The following is a 23,559-nucleotide window of genomic DNA, read 5'->3' on the forward strand; positions in this document are numbered from 1 at the left end:
TTCTCCCCATATCCCTCACTCCCCACCTACCCACCTTCTCCCCATATCCCTCATTCCCCACCTACCCACATTTTCCCCATATCCCTCACTCCCCACCTACCCAACTTCCCCCATATCCCTCACCCCCCACCTACCCACATTTTCCCCATATCCCTCACTCCCCACCTACCCACATTTTCCCCATATCCCTCATTCCCCACCTACCCACCTTCTCCCAATATACCTCACTCCTCACCTAGACACCTTCCCCCCATATCCCTCACTCCCCACCTACCCACCTTCCCCCCATATCCCTCACTCCCCACCTACCCACCTTCTCCCAATATACCTCACTCCCCACCTAGACACCTTCTCCCCATATCCCTCACTCCCCACCTACCCACCTTTTCCCCATATCCCTCACTCACCCCCCACCCAACTTCTCCCCATATCCCTCACTCCACACCAACCCAACTTCTCCCCATATCACTCACTCTCCACCGACCCACCTTCTCCCCATATCACTCACTCCACACCAACCCAACTTCCCCCATATCCCTCACTCCCCACCTACCCTCCTTCTCCCCATATCCCTCACTCCCCACCTTCTCCCCATATCCCTCACTACCCCCGCACCCACCTCCCCATATCCCTCACTCCCCACCTACCCACCTTCTCCCCATATCCCTAACTCCCCACCTCCCCACCTTCTCCCCATATCACTCACTCTCCACCGACCCACCTCCCCAATTCCCTCACTCCTCACCTACCCACCTTCTCCCCATATCCCTCACTCCCCACCTACCCACCTTCTCCCCATATCACTCTCTCTCCACCGACCCTCCTTCTCCCCATATCCTCACTCCCCACCTACCCACCTTCTCCCCATATCCCTAACTCCCAACCTACCCACCTTCTCCCCATATCGCTCACTCCCCACCTACACACCTTCTCCCCATATCACTCACTCTCCACCGACCCACCTTCTCCCCATATCCCTAACTCCCCACCTACCCACCTTCTCCCCATATCCCTCACTCCCCACCTACCCACCTTCTCCCCATATCCCTAACTCCCAACCTACCCACCTTCTCCCCATATCCCTCACTCCCCACCTCCCCACCTTCTCCCCATATCCCTAACTCCCAACCTACCCACCTTCTCCCCATATCCCTCACTCCCCACAAACCCACCTTCTCCCCATATCCCTAACTCCCCACCTACCCACCTTCTCCCCATATCCCTCACTCCCCACCTACACACCATCTCACCATATCCCTCACTCCCCACCCCCCCACCTTCTCCCCATATCCCTAACTCCCAACCTACCCACCTTCTCCCCATATCCCTCACTCCCCACCTACCCTCCTTCTCCCCAAATCCCTCACTCCCCACCTACCCTCCTTCTCCCCGTATCCCTCACTCCCCACCTACCCACCTTCTCCCCATATCCCCATATCCCTCACTCCCCACCTACACACCTTCTCCCCATATCCCTCACTCCCCACCTCCCCACCTTCTCCCCATATCCCTCACTCCCCACCTACCCACCTTCTCCCCATATCCCTCACTCCCCACCTACCCACCTTCTCCCCATATCCCTAACTCCCAACCTACCCACATTCTCTCCATATCCCTCACTCCCCACCTACACACCATCTCACCATATCCCTCACTCACCACCCACCCACCTTTTCCCCTTATCTCTCACTCTCCACCTACCCTCCTTCTCCCCATATCCCACACTCCACACCGACCCACCTTCTCCCCATATCCCTCACTCCCCAACTACCCTCCTTCTCCCCATATCCCTCACTCCCCACCTTCTCCCCATATCCCTCACTCCCCCTCCACCCACCTTCTCCCCATATCACTCACTCTCCACCGACCCACCTTCTCCCCAATTCCCTCACTCCTCACCTACCCACCTTCTCCCCATATCCCTCACTCCCCACCTACCCACCTTCTCCCCATATCCCTCACTCCCCCTCCACCCACCTTCTCCCCATATCCCTAACTCCCCACCTACCCACCTTCTCCCCATATCACTCACTCCCCACCTACCCACCTTCTCCCCATATCCCTCACTCACCCCCCACCCACCTTCTCCCCATATCACTCACTCCCCACCTACCCACCTTCTCCCCATATCCCTCACTCCCCCTCCACCCACCTTCTCCCCATATCCCTAACTCCCCACCTACCCACCTTCTCCCCATATCCCTCACTCACCCCCCACCCACCTTCTCCCTGTATCCCTCACTCTCCACCTTCCCTCCTTCTCCCCATATCCCACACTCCCCACCTACCCACCTTCTCCCCATATCCCTCACTCCCCACCTACCCACCTTCTCCCTGTATCCCTCACTCTCCACCTTCCCTCCTTCACCCCATATCCCACACTCCCCACCGACCCACCTTCTCCCTATATCCCTCACTCCCCACCTACCCACCTTCTCCCCACAGGGCGGCACAGTGGCACAGTGGTTAGCACCACAGCCTCACAGCTCCAGGGACCCGGGTTCGATTCTGGGTACTGCCTGTGTGGAGTTTGCAAGTTCTCCCTGTGTCTGCGTGGGTTTTCTCCGGGTGCTCCGGTTTCCTCCCACAAGCCAAAAGACTTGCAGGTTGGTAGGTAAATTGGCCATTATAAATTGTCACTAGTATAGGTAGGTGGTAGGGAAATACAGGGACAGGTGGGGATGTTTGGTAGGAATATGGGATTAATGTAGGATTAGTATAAATGGGTGGTTGATGGTCGGCACAGACTCGGTGGGCCGAAGGGCCTGTTTCAGTGCTGTATCTCTAATCTAATCTAATCCCTCACTTCCCATCTAGACACCTTCTCCCCATATCCCTCACTCCCCACTGACCCACCTTCTCCCCATATCCCTCACTCTCCACCTACCTACCTTCTCCCCATATCCCTAACTCCCAACCTACCCACCTTCTCCCCATATCCCTCACTCCCCACTGACCCACCTTCTCCCCATATCCCTCACTCTCCACCTACCTACCTTCTCCCCATATCCCTAACTCCCAACCTACCCACCTTCTCCCCATATCCCTCACTCCCCACTGACCCACCTTCTCCCCATATCCCTCACTCTCCACCTACCTACCTTCTCCCCATATCCCTAACTCCCAACCTACCCACCTTCTCCCCATATCCCTCACTCCCCACCTACCCACCTTCTCCCCACATCCCTCACTTCCCATCTAGACACCTTCTCCCCATATCCCTCACTCCCCACTGACCCACCTTCTCCCCATATCCCTCATTCACCCCCCAACCACCTTCTCCCCATATCCCTCACTCCCCACCGACCCACCTTCTCCCCATATCCCTCACTCCCCACCTACCCACCTTCTCCCCGTATCCCTCACTCCCCACCTACACACCTTCTCCCCATATCCCTCACTGCCCACCTACCCACCTTCTCCCCATATCCCTCACTCCCCACCTACCCACCTTCTCCCCATATCCCTCAGTCCCCATCTACCCAACTTCTCCCCATATCCCTCACTCCCCACCTACCCACCTTCTGCCCATATCCCTCACTCCCCACCTACACACCTTCTCCCCATATCCCTCACTCCCCACCTACCCTCCTTCTCCCCAAATCCCTCACTCCCCACCTACCCTCCTTCTCCCCGTATCCCTCACTCCCCACCTACCCACCTTCTCCCCATATCCCCATATCCCTCACTCCCCACCTACACACCTTCTCCCCATATCCCTCACTCCCCACCTCCCCACCTTCTCCCCATATCCCTCACTCCCCACCTACCCACCTTCTCCCCATATCCCTCACTCCCCACCTACCCACCTTCTCCCCATATCCCTAACTCCCAACCTACCCACATTCTCTCCATATCCCTCACTCCCCACCTACACACCATCTCACCATATCCCTCACTCACCACCCACCCACCTTTTCCCCTTATCTCTCACTCTCCACCTACCCTCCTTCTCCCCATATCCCACACTCCACACCGACCCACCTTCTCCCCATATCCCTCACTCCCCAACTACCCTCCTTCTCCCCATATCCCTCACTCCCCACCTTCTCCCCATATCCCTCACTCCCCCTCCACCCACCTTCTCCCCATATCACTCACTCTCCACCGACCCACCTTCTCCCCAATTCCCTCACTCCTCACCTACCCACCTTCTCCCCATATCCCTCACTCCCCACCTACCCACCTTCTCCCCATATCCCTCACTCCCCCTCCACCCACCTTCTCCCCATATCCCTAACTCCCCACCTACCCACCTTCTCCCCATATCACTCACTCCCCACCTACCCACCTTCTCCCCATATCCCTCACTCACCCCCCACCCACCTTCTCCCCATATCACTCACTCCCCACCTACCCACCTTCTCCCCATATCCCTCACTCCCCCTCCACCCACCTTCTCCCCATATCCCTAACTCCCCACCTACCCACCTTCTCCCCATATCCCTCACTCACCCCCCACCCACCTTCTCCCTGTATCCCTCACTCTCCACCTTCCCTCCTTCTCCCCATATCCCACACTCCCCACCTACCCACCTTCTCCCCATATCCCTCACTCCCCACCTACCCACCTTCTCCCTGTATCCCTCACTCTCCACCTTCCCTCCTTCACCCCATATCCCACACTCCCCACCGACCCACCTTCTCCCTATATCCCTCACTCCCCACCTACCCACCTTCTCCCCACAGGGCGGCACAGTGGCACAGTGGTTAGCACCACAGCCTCACAGCTCCAGGGACCCGGGTTCGATTCTGGGTACTGCCTGTGTGGAGTTTGCAAGTTCTCCCTGTGTCTGCGTGGGTTTTCTCCGGGTGCTCCGGTTTCCTCCCACAAGCCAAAAGACTTGCAGGTTGGTAGGTAAATTGGCCATTATAAATTGTCACTAGTATAGGTAGGTGGTAGGGAAATACAGGGACAGGTGGGGATGTTTGGTAGGAATATGGGATTAATGTAGGATTAGTATAAATGGGTGGTTGATGGTCGGCACAGACTCGGTGGGCCGAAGGGCCTGTTTCAGTGCTGTATCTCTAATCTAATCTAATCCCTCACTTCCCATCTAGACACCTTCTCCCCATATCCCTCACTCCCCACTGACCCACCTTCTCCCCATATCCCTCACTCTCCACCTACCTACCTTCTCCCCATATCCCTAACTCCCAACCTACCCACCTTCTCCCCATATCCCTCACTCCCCACTGACCCACCTTCTCCCCATATCCCTCACTCTCCACCTACCTACCTTCTCCCCATATCCCTAACTCCCAACCTACCCACCTTCTCCCCATATCCCTCACTCCCCACTGACCCACCTTCTCCCCATATCCCTCACTCTCCACCTACCTACCTTCTCCCCATATCCCTAACTCCCAACCTACCCACCTTCTCCCCATATCCCTCACTCCCCACCTACCCACCTTCTCCCCACATCCCTCACTTCCCATCTAGACACCTTCTCCCCATATCCCTCACTCCCCACTGACCCACCTTCTCCCCATATCCCTCATTCACCCCCCAACCACCTTCTCCCCATATCCCTCACTCCCCACCGACCCACCTTCTCCCCATATCCCTCACTCCCCACCTACCCACCTTCTCCCCGTATCCCTCACTCCCCACCTACACACCTTCTCCCCATATCCCTCACTGCCCACCTACCCACCTTCTCCCCATATCCCTCACTCCCCACCTACCCACCTTCTCCCCATATCCCTCAGTCCCCATCTACCCAACTTCTCCCCATATCCCTCACTCCCCACCTACCCACCTTCTGCCCATATCCCTCACTCCCCACCTACACACCTTCTCCCCATATCCCTCACTCCCCACCTACCCACCTTGCCCCCGGATCCCTCACTCCCCACCTACCCACCTTCTGTCCATATCCCTCACTCCCCACCTACCCTCCTGCTCCCCATATCCCTCACTCCCCACCTACCCACCTTGCCCCCGTATCCCTCACTTTCCACCTACCTACCTTCTCCCCATATCCCTCACTCCCCACCTCCCCCTATATCCCTCACACCCCATCTTCCCCACTTCTCCCCATGTCCCCTACTCATCCCCCCCACCCGCCTGCTCCCCATATCCCTCAAACCCACAAGTGTTGTTTACTCCTCAGGGTGACTCCATCCCACATTCTGCACTCACCCAAATTTCTGTGGTTTAATGATTGGCTGCCGCCTGCGATGTTCTCGTTGTCTGACAGCTGACTCTCTGTGTCTTGTTTTCCTTCGGTTCTGGTCTACAACGATCCTATTGAGATCAGAGAGACCCGCAGATACGCACTTAACAATGGAGTCGATCGTTCATCGGCATGCCTGCATAACTGAGGGATATGGAGCGTGGAACTGTGCACAGTGCTCCAAGTGTGGTCTAACCCAGGGATATGGAGACTGGAACTGTGCACAGTGCTCCAGTTGTGGTCTAACTGAGGGATATGGAGAGTGGAACTGTGCACAGTGCTCCAGTTGTGGTCTAACTGAGGGATATGGAGACTGGAACTGTGCACAGTGCTCCAAGTGTGGTCTAACCCAGGGATATGGAGCGTGGAACTGAGCACAGTGCTCCAAGTGTGGTCTAACCGAGGGATATGGAGAGTGGAACTGTGCACAGTGCTCCAAGTGTGGTCTAACCCAGGGATATGGAGCGTGCAACTGAGCACAGTGCTCCAAGTGTGGTCTAACCGAGGGATATGGAGAGTGGAACTGTGCACAGTGCTCCAGTTGTGGTCTAACTGAGGGATATGGAGAGTGGAACTGTGCACAGTGCTCCAGTTGTGGTCTAACTGAGGGATATGGAGAGTGGAACTGTGCACAGTGCTCCAAGTGTGGTCTAACCCAGGGATATGGAGCGTGGAACTGAGCACAGTGCTCCAAGTGTGGTCTAACTGAGGGATATGGAGAGTGGAACTGTGCACAGTGCTCCAGTTGTGGTCTAACCCAGGGATATGGAGACTGGAACTGTGCACAGTGCTCCAAGTGTGGTCTAACCGAGGGATATGGAGACTGGAACTGTGCACAGTGCTCCAAGTGTGGACCAACTGAGGGATATGGAGAGTGGAACTGGGCACAGTGCTCCAGTTGTGGTCTAACTGAGGGATATGGAGAGTGGAACTGTGCACAGTGCTCCAAGTGTGGTCTAACCCAGGGATATGGAGAGTGGAACTGTGCACAGTGCTCCAAGTGTGGTCAATCCCAGGGATATGGAGAGTGGAACTGTGCACAGTGCTCCAAGTGTGGTCTAACCCAGGGATATGGAGAGTGGAACTGTGCGCAGTGCTCCAAGTGTGGTCTATCCCAGGGATATGGAGACTGGAACTGTGCACAGTGCTCCAAGTGTGGCCTATCCCAGGGATATGGAGAGTGGAACTGTGCACAGTGCTCCAAGTGTGGTCTAACCGAGGGATATGGAGAGTGGAACTGTGCGCAGTGCTCCAAGTGTGGTCTATCCCAGGGATATGGAGACTGGAAGTGTGCACAGTGCTCCAAGTGTGGTCTAACCGAGGGATATGGAGACTGGAACTGTGCGCAGTGCTCCAAGTGTGGCCTATCCCAGGGATATGGAGACTGGAACTGTGCGCAGTGCTCCAAGTGTGGCCTATCCCAGGGATATGGAGACTGGAACTGTGCACAGTGCTCCAAGTGTGGTCTATCCCAGGGATATGGAGAGTGGAACTGTGCACAGTGCTCCAAGTGTGGTCTAACTGAGGGATATGGAGAGTGGAACTGTGCACAGTGCTCCAAGTGTGGTCTAAGCCAGGGATATGGAGAGTGGAACTGTGCACAGTGCTCCAAGTGTGGCCTAAGCCAGGGATATGGAGAGTGGAACTGTGCACAGTGCTCCAAGTGTGGTCTAACTGAGGGATATGGAGAGTGGAACTGTGCACAGTGCTCCAAGTGTGGTCTAAGCCAGGGATATGGAGAGTGGAACTGTGCACAGTGCTCCAAGTGTGGTCTAACTGAGGGATATGGAGAGTGGAACTGTGCACAGTGCTCCAAGTGTGGTCTAACCCAGGGATATGGAGAGTGGAACTGTGCACAGTGCTCCAAGTGTGGTCTAAGCCAGGGATATGGAGAGTGGAACTGTGCACAGTGCTCCAAGTGTGGTCTAACTGAGCGACATGGAGAGTGGAACTGTGCACAGTGCTCCAGTTGTGGTCTAACTGAGGGATATGGAGAGTGGAACTGTGCACAGTGCTCCAAGTGTGGTCTAACCCAGGGATATGGAGAGTGGAAATGTGCACAGTGCTCCAAGTGTGGTCTAACCGAGGGATATGGAGAGTGGAACTGTAAACAGTGCTCCAAGTGTGGTCTAACCGAGGGATATGGAGAGTGGAACTGTGCACAGTGCTCCAAGTGTGGTCTCACTGAGGGATATGGAGAGTGGAACTGTGCACAGTGCTCCAAGTGTGGTCTAACCGAGGGATATGGAGAGTGGAACTGTGCACAGTGCTCCAAGTGTGGTCTAACCCAGGGATATGGAGAGTGGAACTGTGCACAGTGCTCCAAGTGTGGTCTAACCCAGGGATATGGAGACTGGAACTGTACACAGTGCTCCAAGTGTGGTCTAACCCAGGGATATGGAGAGTGGAACTGTGCACAGTGCTCCAAGTGTGGTCTAAGCCAGGGATATGGAGAGTGGAACTGTGCACAGTGCTCCAAGTGTGGTCTAACCCAGGGATATGGAGAGTGGAACTGTGCACAGTGCTCCAAGTGTGGTCTCACTGAGGGATATGGAGAGTGGAACTGTGCACAGTGATCCAAGTGTGGTCTAACCCAGGGATATGGAGAGTGGAACTGGGCACAGTGCTCCAAGTGTGGTCTAACTGAGGGATATGGAGAGTGGAACTGTGCACAGTGCTCCAAGTGTGGTCTCACTGAGGGATATGGAGAGTGGAACTGTGCACAGTGCTCCAAGTGTGGTCTAACCGATTGATATGGAGAGTGGAACTGTGCACAGTGCTCCAAGTGTGGTCTAACCCAGGGATATGGAGAGTGGAACTGTGCACAGTGCTCCAAGTGTGGTCTCACTGAGGGATATGGAGAGTGGAACTGTGCACAGTGATCCAAGTGTGGTCTAACCCAGGGATATGGAGACTGGAACTGGGCACAGTGCTCCAAGTGTGGACTCACTGAGGGATATGGAGAGTGGAACTGTGCACAGTGCTCCAAGTGTGGTCTAACCCAGGGATATGGAGAGTGGAACTGTGCACAGTGCTCCAAGTGTGGTCTAACCGATTGATATGGAGAGTGGAACTGTGCGCAGTGCTCCAAGTGTGGTCTAACCAGGGATATGGAGAGTGGAACTGTGCACAGTGCTCCAAGTGTGGTCTAACCCAGGGATATGGAGATTGGAACTGTGCACAGTGCTCCAGGTGCGGTCTAACCCAGGGATATGGAGAGTGGAACTGTGCACAGTGCTCCAAGTGTGGTCTAACCCAGGGATATGGAGACTGGAACTGTGCACAGTGCTCCAAGTGTGGTCTCACTGAGGGATATGGAGACTGGAACTGTGCACAGTGCTCCAAGTGTGGTCTAACCCAGGGATATGGAGAGTGGAACTGTGCACAGTGCTCCAAGTGTGGTCTCACTGAGGGATATGGAGAGTGGAACTGTGCACAGTGCTCCAAGTGTGGTCTAACCCAGGGATATGGAGAGTGGAACTGTGCACAGTGCTCCAAGTGTGGTCTCACTGAGGGATATGGAGAGTGGAACTGTGCACAGTGCTCCAAGTGTGGTCTAACCCAGGGATATGGAGAGTGGAACTGTGCACAGTGCTCCAAGTGTGGTCTCACTGAGGGATATGGAGAGTGGAACTGTGCACAGTGCTCCAAGTGTGGTCTAACTGAGGGATATGGAGAGTGGAACTGTGCACAGTGCTCCAAGTGTGGTCTCACTGAGGGATATGGAGAGTGGAACTGTGCACAGTGCTCCAAGTGTGGTCTAATCCAGGGATATGGAGACTGGAACTGTGCACAGTGCTCCAAGTGTGGTCTAACCCAGGGATATGGAGAGTGGAACTGTGCACAGTGCTCCAAGTGTGGTCTAACCCAGGGATATGGAGAGTGGAACTGTGCACAGTGCTCCAAGTGTGGTCTAACCCAGGGATATGGAGACTGGAACTGTGCACAGTGCTCCAAGTGTGGTCTAACCCAGGGATATGGAGAGTGGAACTGTGCACAGTGCTCCAAGTGTGGTCTAACCCAGGGATATGGAGAGTGGAACTGTGCACAGTGCTCCAAGTGTGGTCTAACTGAGGGATATGGAGAGTGGAACTGTGCACAGTGCTCCAAGTGTGGTCTCACTGAGGGATATGGAGAGTGGAACTGTGCACAGTGCTCCAAGTGTGGTCTAACCGATTGATATGGAGAGTGGAACTGTGCACAGTGCTCCAAGTGTGGTCTCACTGAGGGATATGGAGAGTGGAACTGTGCACAGTGCTCCAAGTGTGGTCTAACCGAGGGATATGGACACTGGAACTGTGCACAGTGCTCCAAGTGTGGTCTCACTGAGGGATATGGAGACTGGAACTGTGCACAGTGCTCCAAGTGTGGTCTAACTGAGGGATATGGAGACTGGAACTGTGCACAGTGCTCCAAGTGTGGTCTAACTGAGGGATATGGAGACTGGAACTGTGCACAGTGCTCCAAGTGTGGTCTAACCGAGGGATATGGACACTGGAACTGTGCACAGTGCTCCAAGTGTGGTCTCACTGAGGGATATGGAGACTGGAACTGTGCACAGTGCTCCAAGTGTGATCTAACCGAGGGATATGGACACTGGAACTGTGCACAGTGCTCCAAGTGTGGTCTAACTGAGGGATATGGAGACTGGAACTGTGCACAGTGCTCCAAGTGTGGTCTAACCAGGGATATGGAGACTGGAACTGTGCACAGTGCTCCAAGTGTGGTCTAAGCCAGGGATATGGAGAGTGGAACTGTGCACAGTGCTCCAAGTGTGATCTAACCGAGGGATATGGACACTGGAACTGTGCACAGTGCTCCAAGTGTGGTCTAACCGAGGGATATGGACACTGGAACTGTGCACAGTGCTCCAAGTGTGGTCTCACTGAGGGATATGGAGACTGGAACTGTGCACAGTGCTGCAAGTGTGATCTAACCCAGGGATATGGACACTGGAACTGTGCACAGTGCTCCAAGTGTGGTCTAACCAGGGATATGGAGACTGGAACTGTGCACAGTGCTCCAAGTGTGGTCTAACTGAGGGATATGGAGACTGGAACTGTGCACAGTGCTCCAAGTGTGGTCTCACTGAGGGATATGGAGACTGGAACTGTGCACAGTGCTCCAAGTGTGGTCTAACTGAGGGATATGGAGACTGGAACTGTGCACAGTGCTCCAAGTGTGGTCTCACTGAGGGATATGGAGACTGGAACTGTGCACAGTGCTCCAAGTGTGGTCTCACTGAGGGATATGGAGACTGGAACTGTGCACAGTGCTCCAAGTGTGATCTAACCCAGGGATATGGACACTGGAACTGTGCACAGTGCTCCAAGTGTGGTCTAACCAGGGATATGGAGACTGGAACTGTGCACAGTGCTCCAAGTGTGGTCTAACTGAGGGACATGGAGAGTGGAACTGTGCACAGTGCTCCAGTTGTGGTCTAACTGAGGGATATGGAGAGTGGAACTGTGCACAGTGCTCCAAGTGTGGTCTAACCCAGGGATATGGAGAGTGGAAATGTGCACAGTGCTCCAAGTGTGGTCTAACCGAGGGATATGGAGAGTGGAACTGTAAACAGTGCTCCAAGTGTGGTCTAACCCAGGGATATGGAGAGTGGAACTGTGCACAGTGCTCCAAGTGTGGTCTAACCCAGGGATATGGAGAGTGGAACTGTGCACAGTGCTCCAAGTGTGGTCTAACCGAGGGATATGGAGAGTGGAACTGTGCACAGTGCTCCAAGTGTGGTCTAACCCAGGGATATGGAGACTGGAACTGTACACAGTGCTCCAAGTGTGGTCTAACCCAGGGATATGGAGAGTGGAACTGTGCACAGTGCTCCAAGTGTGGTCTAAGCCAGGGATATGGAGAGTGGAACTGTGCACAGTGCTCCAAGTGTGGTCTAACCCAGGGATATGGAGAGTGGAACTGTGCACAGTGCTCCAAGTGTGGTCTCACTGAGGGATATGGAGAGTGGAACTGTGCACAGTGATCCAAGTGTGGTCTAACCCAGGGATATGGAGAGTGGAACTGGGCACAGTGCTCCAAGTGTGGTCTAACTGAGGGATATGGAGAGTGGAACTGTGCACAGTGCTCCAAGTGTGGTCTCACTGAGGGATATGGAGAGTGGAACTGTGCACAGTGCTCCAAGTGTGGTCTAACCGATTGATATGGAGAGTGGAACTGTGCACAGTGCTCCAAGTGTGGTCTAACCCAGGGATATGGAGAGTGGAACTGTGCACAGTGCTCCAAGTGTGGTCTCACTGAGGGATATGGAGAGTGGAACTGTGCACAGTGATCCAAGTGTGGTCTAACCCAGGGATATGGAGACTGGAACTGGGCACAGTGCTCCAAGTGTGGACTCACTGAGGGATATGGAGAGTGGAACTGTGCACAGTGCTCCAAGTGTGGTCTAACCCAGGGATATGGAGAGTGGAACTGTGCACAGTGCTCCAAGTGTGGTCTAACCGATTGATATGGAGAGTGGAACTGTGCGCAGTGCTCCAAGTGTGGTCTAACCAGGGATATGGAGAGTGGAACTGTGCACAGTGCTCCAAGTGTGGTCTAACCCAGGGATATGGAGATTGGAACTGTGCACAGTGCTCCAGGTGCGGTCTAACCCAGGGATATGGAGAGTGGAACTGTGCACAGTGCTCCAAGTGTGGTCTAACCCAGGGATATGGAGACTGGAACTGTGCACAGTGCTCCAAGTGTGGTCTCACTGAGGGATATGGAGACTGGAACTGTGCACAGTGCTCCAAGTGTGGTCTAACCCAGGGATATGGAGAGTGGAACTGTGCACAGTGCTCCAAGTGTGGTCTCACTGAGGGATATGGAGAGTGGAACTGTGCACAGTGCTCCAAGTGTGGTCTAACCCAGGGATATGGAGAGTGGAACTGTGCACAGTGCTCCAAGTGTGGTCTCACTGAGGGATATGGAGAGTGGAACTGTGCACAGTGCTCCAAGTGTGGTCTAACCCAGGGATATGGAGAGTGGAACTGTGCACAGTGCTCCAAGTGTGGTCTCACTGAGGGATATGGAGAGTGGAACTGTGCACAGTGCTCCAAGTGTGGTCTAACTGAGGGATATGGAGAGTGGAACTGTGCACAGTGCTCCAAGTGTGGTCTCACTGAGGGATATGGAGAGTGGAACTGTGCACAGTGCTCCAAGTGTGGTCTAACCGAGGGATATGGAGAGTGGAACTGTGCACAGTGCTCCAAGTGTGGTCTAACCCAGGGATATGGAGAGTGGAACTGTGCACAGTGCTCCAAGTGTGGTCTAACCCAGGGATATGGAGAGTGGAACTGTGCACAGTGCTCCAAGTGTGGTCTAACCCAGGGATATGGAGAGTGGAACTGTGCACAGTGCTCCAAGTGTGGTCTAACCCAGGGATATGGAGAGTGGAACTGTGCACAGTGCTCCAAGTGTGGTCTAACTGAGGGATATGGAGAGTGGAACTGTGCACAGTGCTCCAAGTGTGGTCTCACTGAGGGATATGGAGAGTGGAACTGTGCACAGTGCTCCAAGTGTGGTCTAACCGATTGATATGGAGAGTGGAACTGTGCACAGTGCTCCAAGTGTGGTCTCACTGAGGGATATGGAGAGTGGAACTGTGCACAGTGCTCCAAGTGTGGTCTAACCGAGGGATATGGACACTGGAACTGTGCACAGTGCTCCAAGTGTGGTCTCACTGAGGGATATGGAGACTGGAACTGTGCACAGTGCTCCAAGTGTGATCTAACCCAGGGATATGGAGACTGGAACTGTGCACAGTGCTCCAAGTGTGGTCTAACTGAGGGATATGGAGACTGGAACTGTGCACAGTGCTCCAAGTGTGGTCTAACCGAGGGATATGGACACTGGAACTGTGCACAGTGCTCCAAGTGTGGTCTCACTGAGGGATATGGAGACTGGAACTGTGCACAGTGCTCCAAGTGTGATCTAACCGAGGGATATGGACACTGGAACTGTGCACAGTGCTCCAAGTGTGGTCTAACTGAGGGATATGGAGACTGGAACTGTGCACAGTGCTCCAAGTGTGGTCTAACCAGGGATATGGAGAGTGGAACTGTGCACAGTGCTCCAAGTGTGGTCTAACCAGGGATATGGAGACTGGAACTGTGCACAGTGCTCCAAGTGTGGTCTAAGCCAGGGATATGGAGAGTGGAACTGTGCACAGTGCTCCAAGTGTGATCTAACCGAGGGATATGGACACTGGAACTGTGCACAGTGCTCCAAGTGTGGTCTAACCGAGGGATATGGACACTGGAACTGTGCACAGTGCTCCAAGTGTGGTCTCACTGAGGGATATGGAGACTGGAACTGTGCACAGTGCTCCAAGTGTGATCTAACCCAGGGATATGGACACTGGAACTGTGCACAGTGCTCCAAGTGTGGTCTAACCAGGGATATGGAGACTGGAACTGTGCACAGTGCTCCAAGTGTGGTCTAACTGAGGGATATGGAGACTGGAACTGTGCACAGTGCTCCAAGTGTGGTCTCACTGAGGGATATGGAGACTGGAACTGTGCACAGTGCTCCAAGTGTGGTCTAACCAGGGATATGGAGACTGGAACTGTGCACAGTGCTCCAAGTGTGGTCTAACTGAGGGATATGGAGACTGGAACTGTGCACAGTGCTCCAAGTGTGGTCTAACCGAGGGATATGGACACTGGAACTGTGCACAGTGCTCCAAGTGTGGTCTAACCCAGGGATATGGAGAATGGAACTGTGCACAGTGCTCCAAGTGTGGTCTCACTGAGGGGTATGGAGACTGGAACTGTGCACAGTGCTCCAAGTGTGGTCTAACCCAGGGATATGGAGAGTGGAACTGTGCACAGTGCTCCAAGTGTGGTCTAACTGAGGGATATGGAGAGTGGAACTGTGCGCAGTGCTCCAAGTGTGGTCTCACTGAGGGATATGGAGAGTGGAACTGTGCGCAGTGCTCCAAGTGTGGTCTAAGCCAGGGATATGGACACTGGAACTGTGCACAGTGCTCCAAGTGTGGTCTAAGCCAGGGATATGGAGAGTGGAACTGTGCAGAGTGCTCCAAGTGTGGTCTAACTGAGGGATATGGAGAGTGGAACTGTGCGCAGTGCTCCAAGTGTGGTCTCACTGAGGGATATGGAGAGTGGAACTGTGCGCAGTGCTCCAAGTGTGGTCTAAGCAAGGGATATGGACACTGGAACTGTGCACAGTGCTCCAAGTGTGGTCCAACTGAGGGATATGGATATATATAAATATATCTGTAAAACTAAAGCCAATAAGCAGGCGAGGCCACGGTTTCACATCTCATATGAAGGCGGCCCCTCCGACAGTGGGGGAAATGAGTTTGAAAGTGTCCTGATCTATCACCTACCTTGGGTTTTGGGTCCCGCTGTCCGAGCCTGTCGACGAGCTGTCTCTCCGGACTCCGGACCCTCTTCCCGCTGGCCTCGGGGCAGGCACTGCTGCCTCAGCCTGCACAGTCAAGGTGAGGTGTAGAGAGTGTGACTCCGGGGAGCTGTGTTCAGCCAGCCTGTGTATAGAGAGAGGGAGAGAGACACCAAGGTTATACTTGTGTGTGTGAGTGTGTGTATGTGGGTGAGTTTGAGTGAGTGGCTGTGTGTGAGAGTGTGTGAGTGTGTTTGATTGTGTGTTTGTGTGTGAATGCGTGTGTGTGAGTGCGTGTGTGTATGTGAGTGTGTGTATGTGAGTGTGTGTGTGTTTGTGTGAGTGTGTGTGTTTGTGCGTGTTTGTGTGAGTGTGTGTGTGTGAGTGTGTGTGTGTTTGTGTGTGCGTGTGTGTTTGTCTGTGTGTGAGTGTGTGTGTGTGTGTGAGTATGTGAATGTGTGTCTGTGTGTGAGTGTGGGTCTTGGTTTGTGTGTGTGTGTGAGTGTGTGTTTGTGTGAATGTGTTTGTGTGAATGTGTGTGTGTGTGTTTGTGTGTATGCGAGTGTGTGTCTGTGTGTGTGTGAGTGTGTGAGTGTGTGAGTGTGTGTGTCTGTGTGTCTGTGTGTGTGAGTGTGTGAGTGTGTGAGTGTGTGTGTCTGTGTGTCTGTGTGTGTGAGTGTGTGAGTGTGTGAGTGTGTGTGTGGGTGTGTGTCTGAGTGTGTGTGTGAGTGTGTGTGTGTGTTTGTGTGTGTGAGTGTGTGAGCGTGTGAGTGTTTGTGTGTGTGTGAGCGTGTGAGTGTGTGTGTGAGCGTGTGAGTGTTTTTGTGTGTGTGTGTGTGTGAGTGTGTGTGTGTGTGAGCGTGTGAGTGTTTTTGTGTGTGTGAGTGTGTGTGTGAGTGTGTCTGTGTGTGTGTGAGTGTGTCTGTGTGTGTGTGAGTGTGTTTGTGTGTGTGTGAGTGTGTGTGTGTTTTTGTGTGTGTGAGTGTTTTTGTGTGTGTGTGTGAGTGTGTGTGTGTGTGTGTGGTTGAGTGTGAGTGTGTGTGTGGTTGAGTGTGAGTGTGTGTGTGAGAGTTTGTGTTTGTGTTTGTGTGTGAGTGTGTGTGTGTGTTTGTGTGTGTGAGCGTGTGTGAGCGTGCATGTGTGCGTGCGTGCGTGTGTGCGTGCGTGCGTGTGTGCGTGCGTGAGTGCGTGCGTGAGTGCGTGCGTGAGTGTGTGCGTGAGTGTGTGCGTGAGTGTGTGCGTGCGTGTGTGCGTGCGTGTGTGTGTGCGTGCGTGTGTGCGTGCGTGTGTGTGTGCGTGCGTGTGTGCGTGCGTGTGTGTGTGCGTCAGTGTGTGCGTGAGTGTGTGTGTGAGTGTGTGTGCACACATGTCTCTGAACGCGTGTGTCTGCGTGTGAACGCGCGGACCTCTCACACACACATAGGGGACACACGTAATCGACTGTTTCCTTACCGAAGGGGTTGCCTTTTGCCATCCGGATCGATTCCCACGGCAGATCGGAGATCGAGCCGAACCTCTCGCTGATCGTGGAGTGAGAGCGGGAGGTGGAAGATCAAGGTCACATCGAAACCAGAGCTCACACACATCCCCAGGCTGACTGTCCCTGTCCCTGGTGACCGTCTGGTCTCCGGGACGTGTTTGGTTCTGTTTCTCCTTGTCTCTGGGGACCGTCTGGTCTCCGGGAAATGCCTGGTTCTGTCCGTCCCACTGTCTGCCCCTGACTCTGCGAGCAGTCCGGTCTCTGAGACACGTCGGCTGCTGTCTGTCTCTGACTCTGAGGACTGTCTGGTCTCCCAGACAAGTCTGCCTCTGTCCGCCTCTCTGTCTGTCACTGATTCTGGAGACAGCCTGGTCTCCGAGACGTCTCTAATTCTGTCTATCTCAGACTCTGGGAGAAGTCCGGTTTCTGAGACACGTCTGGTTCTGTCTGTCTCTGACTCTGGAGACAGTCTGGTCTCTGAGACCTGTCTGGTTCTGTCTGTCCCTGACTCTGGAGACAGTCTGGTCTCCGAGACGTGTCTGGTTCTGTCTGTCTCTGACTCTGGAGACAGTCTGGTCTCTGAGACCTGTCTGGTTCTGTCTATCTCTGACTCTGGAGAAAGTCTGGTCTCTGAGACGAGTCTGGTTCTGTCTGGCTCTGACTCTGGAGACAGTCTGGTCTCTGAGACGTGTCTGGTTCTGTCTGTCTCTGACTCTGGAGACAGTCTGGTCTCTGAGACGTGTCTGGTTCTGTCTGTCTCTGACTCTGCGAGCAGTCTGGTCTCTGAGACGTGTCTGGTTCTGTCTGTCTCTGACTCTGGAGACAGTCTGGTCTCTGAGACGTGTCTGGTTCTGTCTGTCTCTGACTCTGGAGACAGTCTGGCATCTGAGACGAGTCTGGTTCTGCCTGTCTCTGACTCTGGAGACAGTCTGGTCTCTGTGACGTGTCTGGTTCTGTCTGCCTCTGACTCTGGAGACAGTCTGGTCTCTGAGACGTGTCTGGTTCTGTCTGTCTCTGACTCTGGAGACAGTCTGGTCTCTGAGACGTGTCTGGTTCTGTCTGTCTCTGACTCTGCGAGCAGTCTGGTCTCTGAGACGTGTCTGGTTCTGTCTGTCTCTGACTCTGGAGACAGTCTGGTCTCTGAGACGTGTCTGGTTCTGTCTGTCTCTGACTCTGGAGACAGTCTGGCATCTGAGACGAGTCTGGTTCTGTCTGTCTCTGACTCTGGAGACAGTCTGGTCTCTGTGACGAGTCTGGTTCTGTCTGTCTCTGACTCTGGAGACAGTCTGGTCTCTGTGACGTGTCTGGTTCTTTCTGTCTCTGACTCTGGAGACGGTCTGGTCTCTGAGACGTGTCTGGTTCTGTCTGTCTCTGACTCTGGAGACGGTCTGGTCTCTGAGACGTGTCTGGTTCTGTCTGTCTCTGACTCTGGAGACGGTCTGGTCTCTGAGACGTGTCTGGTTCTGTCTGCCTCTGACTCTGCGAGCAGTCTCGTCTCTGAGACTTGTCTGGTTCTGCCTGTCTCTGACTCTGGAGAAAGTCTGGTCTCTGAGACGTGTCTGGTTCTGTCTGTCTCTGACTCTGGAGACAGTCTGGTCTCTGAGACGCGTCTGGTTCTTTCTGTCTCTGACTCTGGAGACGGTCTGGTCTCTGAGACGTGTCTGGTTCTGTCTGTCTCTGACTCTGGAGACAGTCTGGTCTCTGAGACGTAGCTGGTTCTGTCTGTCTCTGACTCTGGAGACGGTCTGGTCTCTGAGACGTGTCTGGTTCTTTCTGTCTCTGACTCTGGAGACGGTCTGGTCTCTGAGACGTGTCTGGTTCTGTCTGTCTCTGACTCTGGAGACGGTCTGGTCTCTGAGACGTGTCTGGTTCTGTCTGTCTCTGACTCTGGAGACAGTCTGGTCTCTGTGACGTGTCTGGTTCTTTCTGTCTCTGACTCTGGAGACGGTCTGGTCTCTGAGACGTGTCTGGTTCTGTCTGTCTCTGACTCTGGAGACGGTCTGGTCTCTGAGACGTGTCTGGTTCTGTCTGTCTCTGACTCTGGAGACGGTCTGGTCTCTGAGACGTGTCTGGTTCTGTCTCTCTCTGACTCTGGAGACGGTCTGGTCTCTGAGACCTGTCTGGTTCTTTCTGTCTCTGACTCTGGAGACGTTCTGGTCTCTGAGACGTGTCTGGTTCTGTCTGTCTCTGACTCTGGAGACGGTCTGGTCTCTGAGGCGTGTCTGGTTCTTTCTGTCTCTGACTCTGGAGACGGTCTGGTCTCTGAGACGTGTCTGGTTCTTTCTGTCTCTGACTCTGGAGACGGTCTGGTCTCTGAGACGTGTCTGGTTCTGTCTGTCTCTGACTCTGGAGACGGTCTGGTCTCTGAGACGTGTCTGGTTCTGTCTGTCTCTGACTCTGGAGACAGTCTGGTCTCTGAGACGTGTCTGGTTCTGTCTGTCTCTGACTCTGCGAGCAGTCTGGTCTCTGAGACGTGTCTGGTTCTGTCTGTCTCTGACTCTGGAGACAGTCTGGTCTCTGAGACGTGTCTGGTTCTGTCTGTCTCTGACTCTGGAGACAGTCTGGCATCAGAGACGAGTCTGGTTCTGTCTGTCTCTGACTCTGGAGACAGTCTGGTCTCTGTGACGTGTCTGGTTCTGCCTGTCTCTGACTCTGGAGAAAGTCTGGTCTCTGAGACGTGTCTGGTTCTGTCTGTCTCTGACTCTGGAGACAGTCTGGTCTCTGAGACGCGTCTGGTTCTGTCTGTCTCTGACTCTGGAGACAGTCTGGTCTCTGAGACGTGTCTGGTTCTGTCTGTCTCTGACTCTGGAGATGGTCTGGTCTCTGAGACGTGTCTGATTCTGTCTGTCTCTGACTCTGGAGACAGTCTGGTCTCTGAGACGTGTCTGGTTCTGTCTGTCTCTGACTCTGGAGACAGTCTGGTCTCTGAGACGTGTCTGATTCTGTCTGTCTCTGACTCTGGAGACAGTCTGGTCTCTGAGACGTGGCTGGTTCTGTCTGTCTCTGACTCTGGAGACAGTCTGGTCTCTGAGACGTGTCTGGTTCTGTCTGTCTCTGACTCTGGAGACGGTCTGGTCTCTGAGACGTGTCTGGTTCTGTCTGTCTCTGGAGACGGTCTGGTCTCTGAGACGTGTCTGGTTCTGTCTGTCTCTGACTCTGGAGACGGTCTGGTCTCTGAGACGTGTCTGGTTCTGTCTGTCTCTGACTCTGGAGACGGTCTGGTCTCTGAGACGTGTCTGGTTCTGTCTGTCTCTGACTCTGGAGACGGTCTGGTCTCTGAGACGTGTCTGGTTCTGTCTGTCTCTGACTCTGGAGACGGTCTGGTCTCTGAGACGTGTCTGGTTCTTTCTGTCTCTGACTCTGGAGACAGTCTGGTCTCCGAGACGTGTCTGGTTCTGTCTGTCTCAGACTCTGAAGACAGTCTGGTCTCCGAGACCTGTCTGATTCTGTCTGTCTCTGACTCTGGAGACGGTCTGGTCTCTGAGACGTGTCTGGTTCTGTCTGTCTCTGACTCTGGAGACAGTCTGGTCTCTGAGACGTGTCTGGTTCTGTCTGTCTCTGACTCTGGAGACAGTCTGGTCTCTGAGACGTGTCTGGTTCTGTCTGCCCCTGACTCTGGAGACAGTCTGGTCTCTGAGACGTGTCTGGTTCTGTCTGCCCCTGACTCTGGAGACAGTCTGGTCTCTGAGACGTGTCTGGTTCTGTCTGCCCCTGACTCTGGAGACAGTCTGGTCTCTGAGACGTGTCTGGTTCTGTCTGTCTCTGACTCTGGAGACAGTCTGGTCTCTGAGACGTGTCTGGTTCTGTCTGCCCCTGACTCTGGAGACAGTCTGGTCTCTGAGACGTGTCTGGTTCTGTCTGCCCCTGACTCTGGAGACAGTCTGGTCTCTGAGATGTGTCTGGTTCTGTCTGTCCCTGACTCTGGAGACAGTCTGGTCTCTGAGACGTGTCTGGTTCTGTCTGCCCCTGACTCTGGAGACAGTCTGGTCTCTGAGACGTGTCTGGTTCTGTCTGCCCCTGACTCTGGAGACAGTCTGGTCTCTGAGACGTGTCTGGTTCTGTCTGCCCCTGACTCTGGAGACAGTCTGGTCTCTGAGACGTGTCTGGTTCTGTCTGCCCCTGACTCTGGAGACAGTCTGGTCTCTGAGACGTGTCTGGTTCTGTCTGCCCCTGACTCTGGAGACAGTCTGGTCTCTGAGACGTGTCTGGTTCTGTCTGCCTCACTGTCTGTTCCAGACTCTGAGGGCCCGTTGGTCATCATGAGGTGTTGTGTTGCTTCTTGGCCTGCAGACACCGGGGAGACGGGAGATACAGGCTGGGCACTGGGGGTATCACCATCATTCAACCTGCAGAAGAGGCAGAGGTGGAGACAGTTATGTCGGTTAATGTGGCATCCACGTTTGGCACAGCAAGATCCCACAATCAGGGATGTGTTATCTAGTTAACCTGTTGATTGAGGGAGGGATATTTATTCCCCGGACACTGGGGGCGAGGATTCCCACTCTTCAGAATAGCGACTGTGGGATATTTTACATCAAACTTAGAGGGCAAATGTGGCCCCTCAGTTTAACGTTTCAACCAAAACACGGCACCTCTGACAGTGCAGCACTCCCTCAGTACTGACACCGGCGAGTGTCGGCCTGGATTATAGAGATCAAGTCCTAGAGTATATACATCTCCCTCTGACAGTGCAGCACTCCCTCAGTACTGACACCGGGGGAGTGTCGGCCTGGATTATGGAGATCAAGTCCTAGAGTATATACATCTCCCTCCGACAGTGCAGCACTCCCTCAGTACTGGCACCGGGGGAGTGTCGGTCTGGATTATGGAGATCAGGTCTAGAGTATATACATCTCCCTCTGACAGTGCAGCACTCCCTCAGTACTGACACCGGGGGAGTGTCGGTCTGGATTATAGAGATCAAGTCCTAGAGTATATACATCTCCCTCCGACAGTGCAGCACTCCCTCAGTACTGACACCGGGGGAGTGTCGGCCTGGATTATGGAGATCAAGTCCTAGAGTATATACATCTCCCTCCGACAGTGCAGCACTCCCTCAGTACTGACACCGGGGGAGTGTCGGTCTGGATTATAGAGATCAAGTCCTGGAGTATATACATCTCCCTCCGACAGTGCAGTACTCCCTCAGTACTGACACCGGGGGAGTGTCGGTCTGGATTACAGAGATCAAGTCCTAGAGTATATACATCTCCCTCTGACAGTGCAGCACTCCCTCAGTACTGACACCGGGGGAGTGTCGGCCTGGATTACAGAGATCAAGTCCTAGAGTATACACATCTCCCTCCGACAGTGCAGCACTCCCTCAGTACTGACACCGGGGGAGTGTCGGTCTGGATTATGGAGATCAAGTCCTAGAGTATATACATCTCCCTCCGACAGTGCAGCACTCCCTCAGTACTGACACCGGGGAGTGTCGGCCTGGATTATGGAGATCAAGTCCTAGAGTATACACATCTCCCTCCGACAGTGCAGCACTCCCTCAGTACTGACACCGGGGGAGTGTCGGTCTGGATTATGGAGATCAAGTCCTAGAGTATACACATCTCCCTCCGACAGTGCAGCACTCCCTCAGTACTGACACCGGGGGAGTGTCGGCCTGGATTATGGAGATCAAGTCCTAGAGTATACACATCTCCCTCCGACAGTGCAGCACTCCCTCAGTACTGACACCGGGGGAGTGTCGGTCTGGATTATGGAGATCAAGTCCTAGAGTATACACATCTCCCTCCGACAGTGCAGCACTCCCTCAGTACTGACACCGGGGAGTGTCAGTCTGGATTATGGAGATCAAGTCCGAGAGTATATACATCTCCCTCCGACAGTGCAGCACTCCCTCAGTACTGGCACCGGGGGAGTGTCAGCCTGGATTATGGAGATCAAGTCCTGGAGTATATACATCTCCCTCTGACAGTGCAGCACTCCCTCAGTACTGACACCGGGGGGGTGTCGGCCTGGATTATGGAGATCAAGTCCGAGAGTATATACATCTCCCTCCGACAGTGCAGCACTCCCTCAGTACTGACACCGGGGGAGTGTCGGTCTGGATTATAGAGATCAAGTCCTAGAGTATATACATCTCCCTCTGACAGTGCAGCACTCCCTCAGTACTGACACCGGGGAGTGTCGGTCTGGATTATGGAGATCAAGTCCTAGAGTATATATATCTCCCTCCGACAGTGCAGCACTCCCTCAGTACTGACACCGGGGGAGTGTCGGCCTGGATTATGGAGATCAAGTCCTAGAGTATATACATCTCCCTCTGACAGTGCAGCACTCCCTCAGTACTGACACCGGGGGAGTGTCGGTCTGGATTATGGAGATCAAGTCCTAGAGTATATACATCTCCCTCCGACAGTGCAGCACTCCCTCAGTACTGACACCGGGGGAGTGTCAGTCTGGATTATAGAGATCAAGTCCTAGAGTATATACATCTCCCTCCGACAGTGCAGCACTCCCTCAGTACTGACACCGGGGGATTGTCAGTCTGGATTATGGAGATCAAGTCCA

The 23,559-nt window shown here is 54.0% G+C and overlaps 2 protein-coding genes across 2 annotated transcripts in view; both read right to left on the bottom strand.

Annotated features, from left to right (window-relative positions):
- The window catches only part of LOC137356251 (ribonuclease inhibitor-like), a 27,621-nt gene extending 21,635 nt beyond the window's left edge, over window positions 1-5,986 (bottom strand). Inside the window, exon 1 of the mRNA XM_068022124.1 lies at window positions 5,976-5,986. Coding sequence (XP_067878225.1) covers window positions 5,976-5,986 — 11 coding nt within the window. The remainder of the gene's footprint in view (window positions 1-5,975) is intronic.
- A 130-nt stretch (window positions 5,987-6,116) lies between these two features.
- The window catches only part of LOC137356252 (uncharacterized protein FLJ40521-like), a 68,085-nt gene continuing 50,642 nt past the window's right edge, over window positions 6,117-23,559 (bottom strand). The window contains exons 6-10 of the mRNA XM_068022125.1: window positions 21,515-21,548; window positions 20,162-21,377; window positions 17,004-17,437; window positions 15,538-15,696; window positions 6,117-6,253 (exon numbers count right to left, since the gene is read on the bottom strand). Coding sequence (XP_067878226.1) covers window positions 6,145-6,253; window positions 15,538-15,696; window positions 17,004-17,437; window positions 20,162-21,377; window positions 21,515-21,548 — 1,952 coding nt within the window. The 3' untranslated portion in view covers window positions 6,117-6,144. The remainder of the gene's footprint in view (window positions 6,254-15,537; window positions 15,697-17,003; window positions 17,438-20,161; window positions 21,378-21,514; window positions 21,549-23,559) is intronic.

The sequence above is a fragment of the Heterodontus francisci genome, chromosome 45 (genome assembly GCF_036365525.1).
Source record: "Heterodontus francisci isolate sHetFra1 chromosome 45, sHetFra1.hap1, whole genome shotgun sequence".
Lineage (NCBI taxonomy): Eukaryota > Metazoa > Chordata > Chondrichthyes > Heterodontiformes > Heterodontidae > Heterodontus > Heterodontus francisci.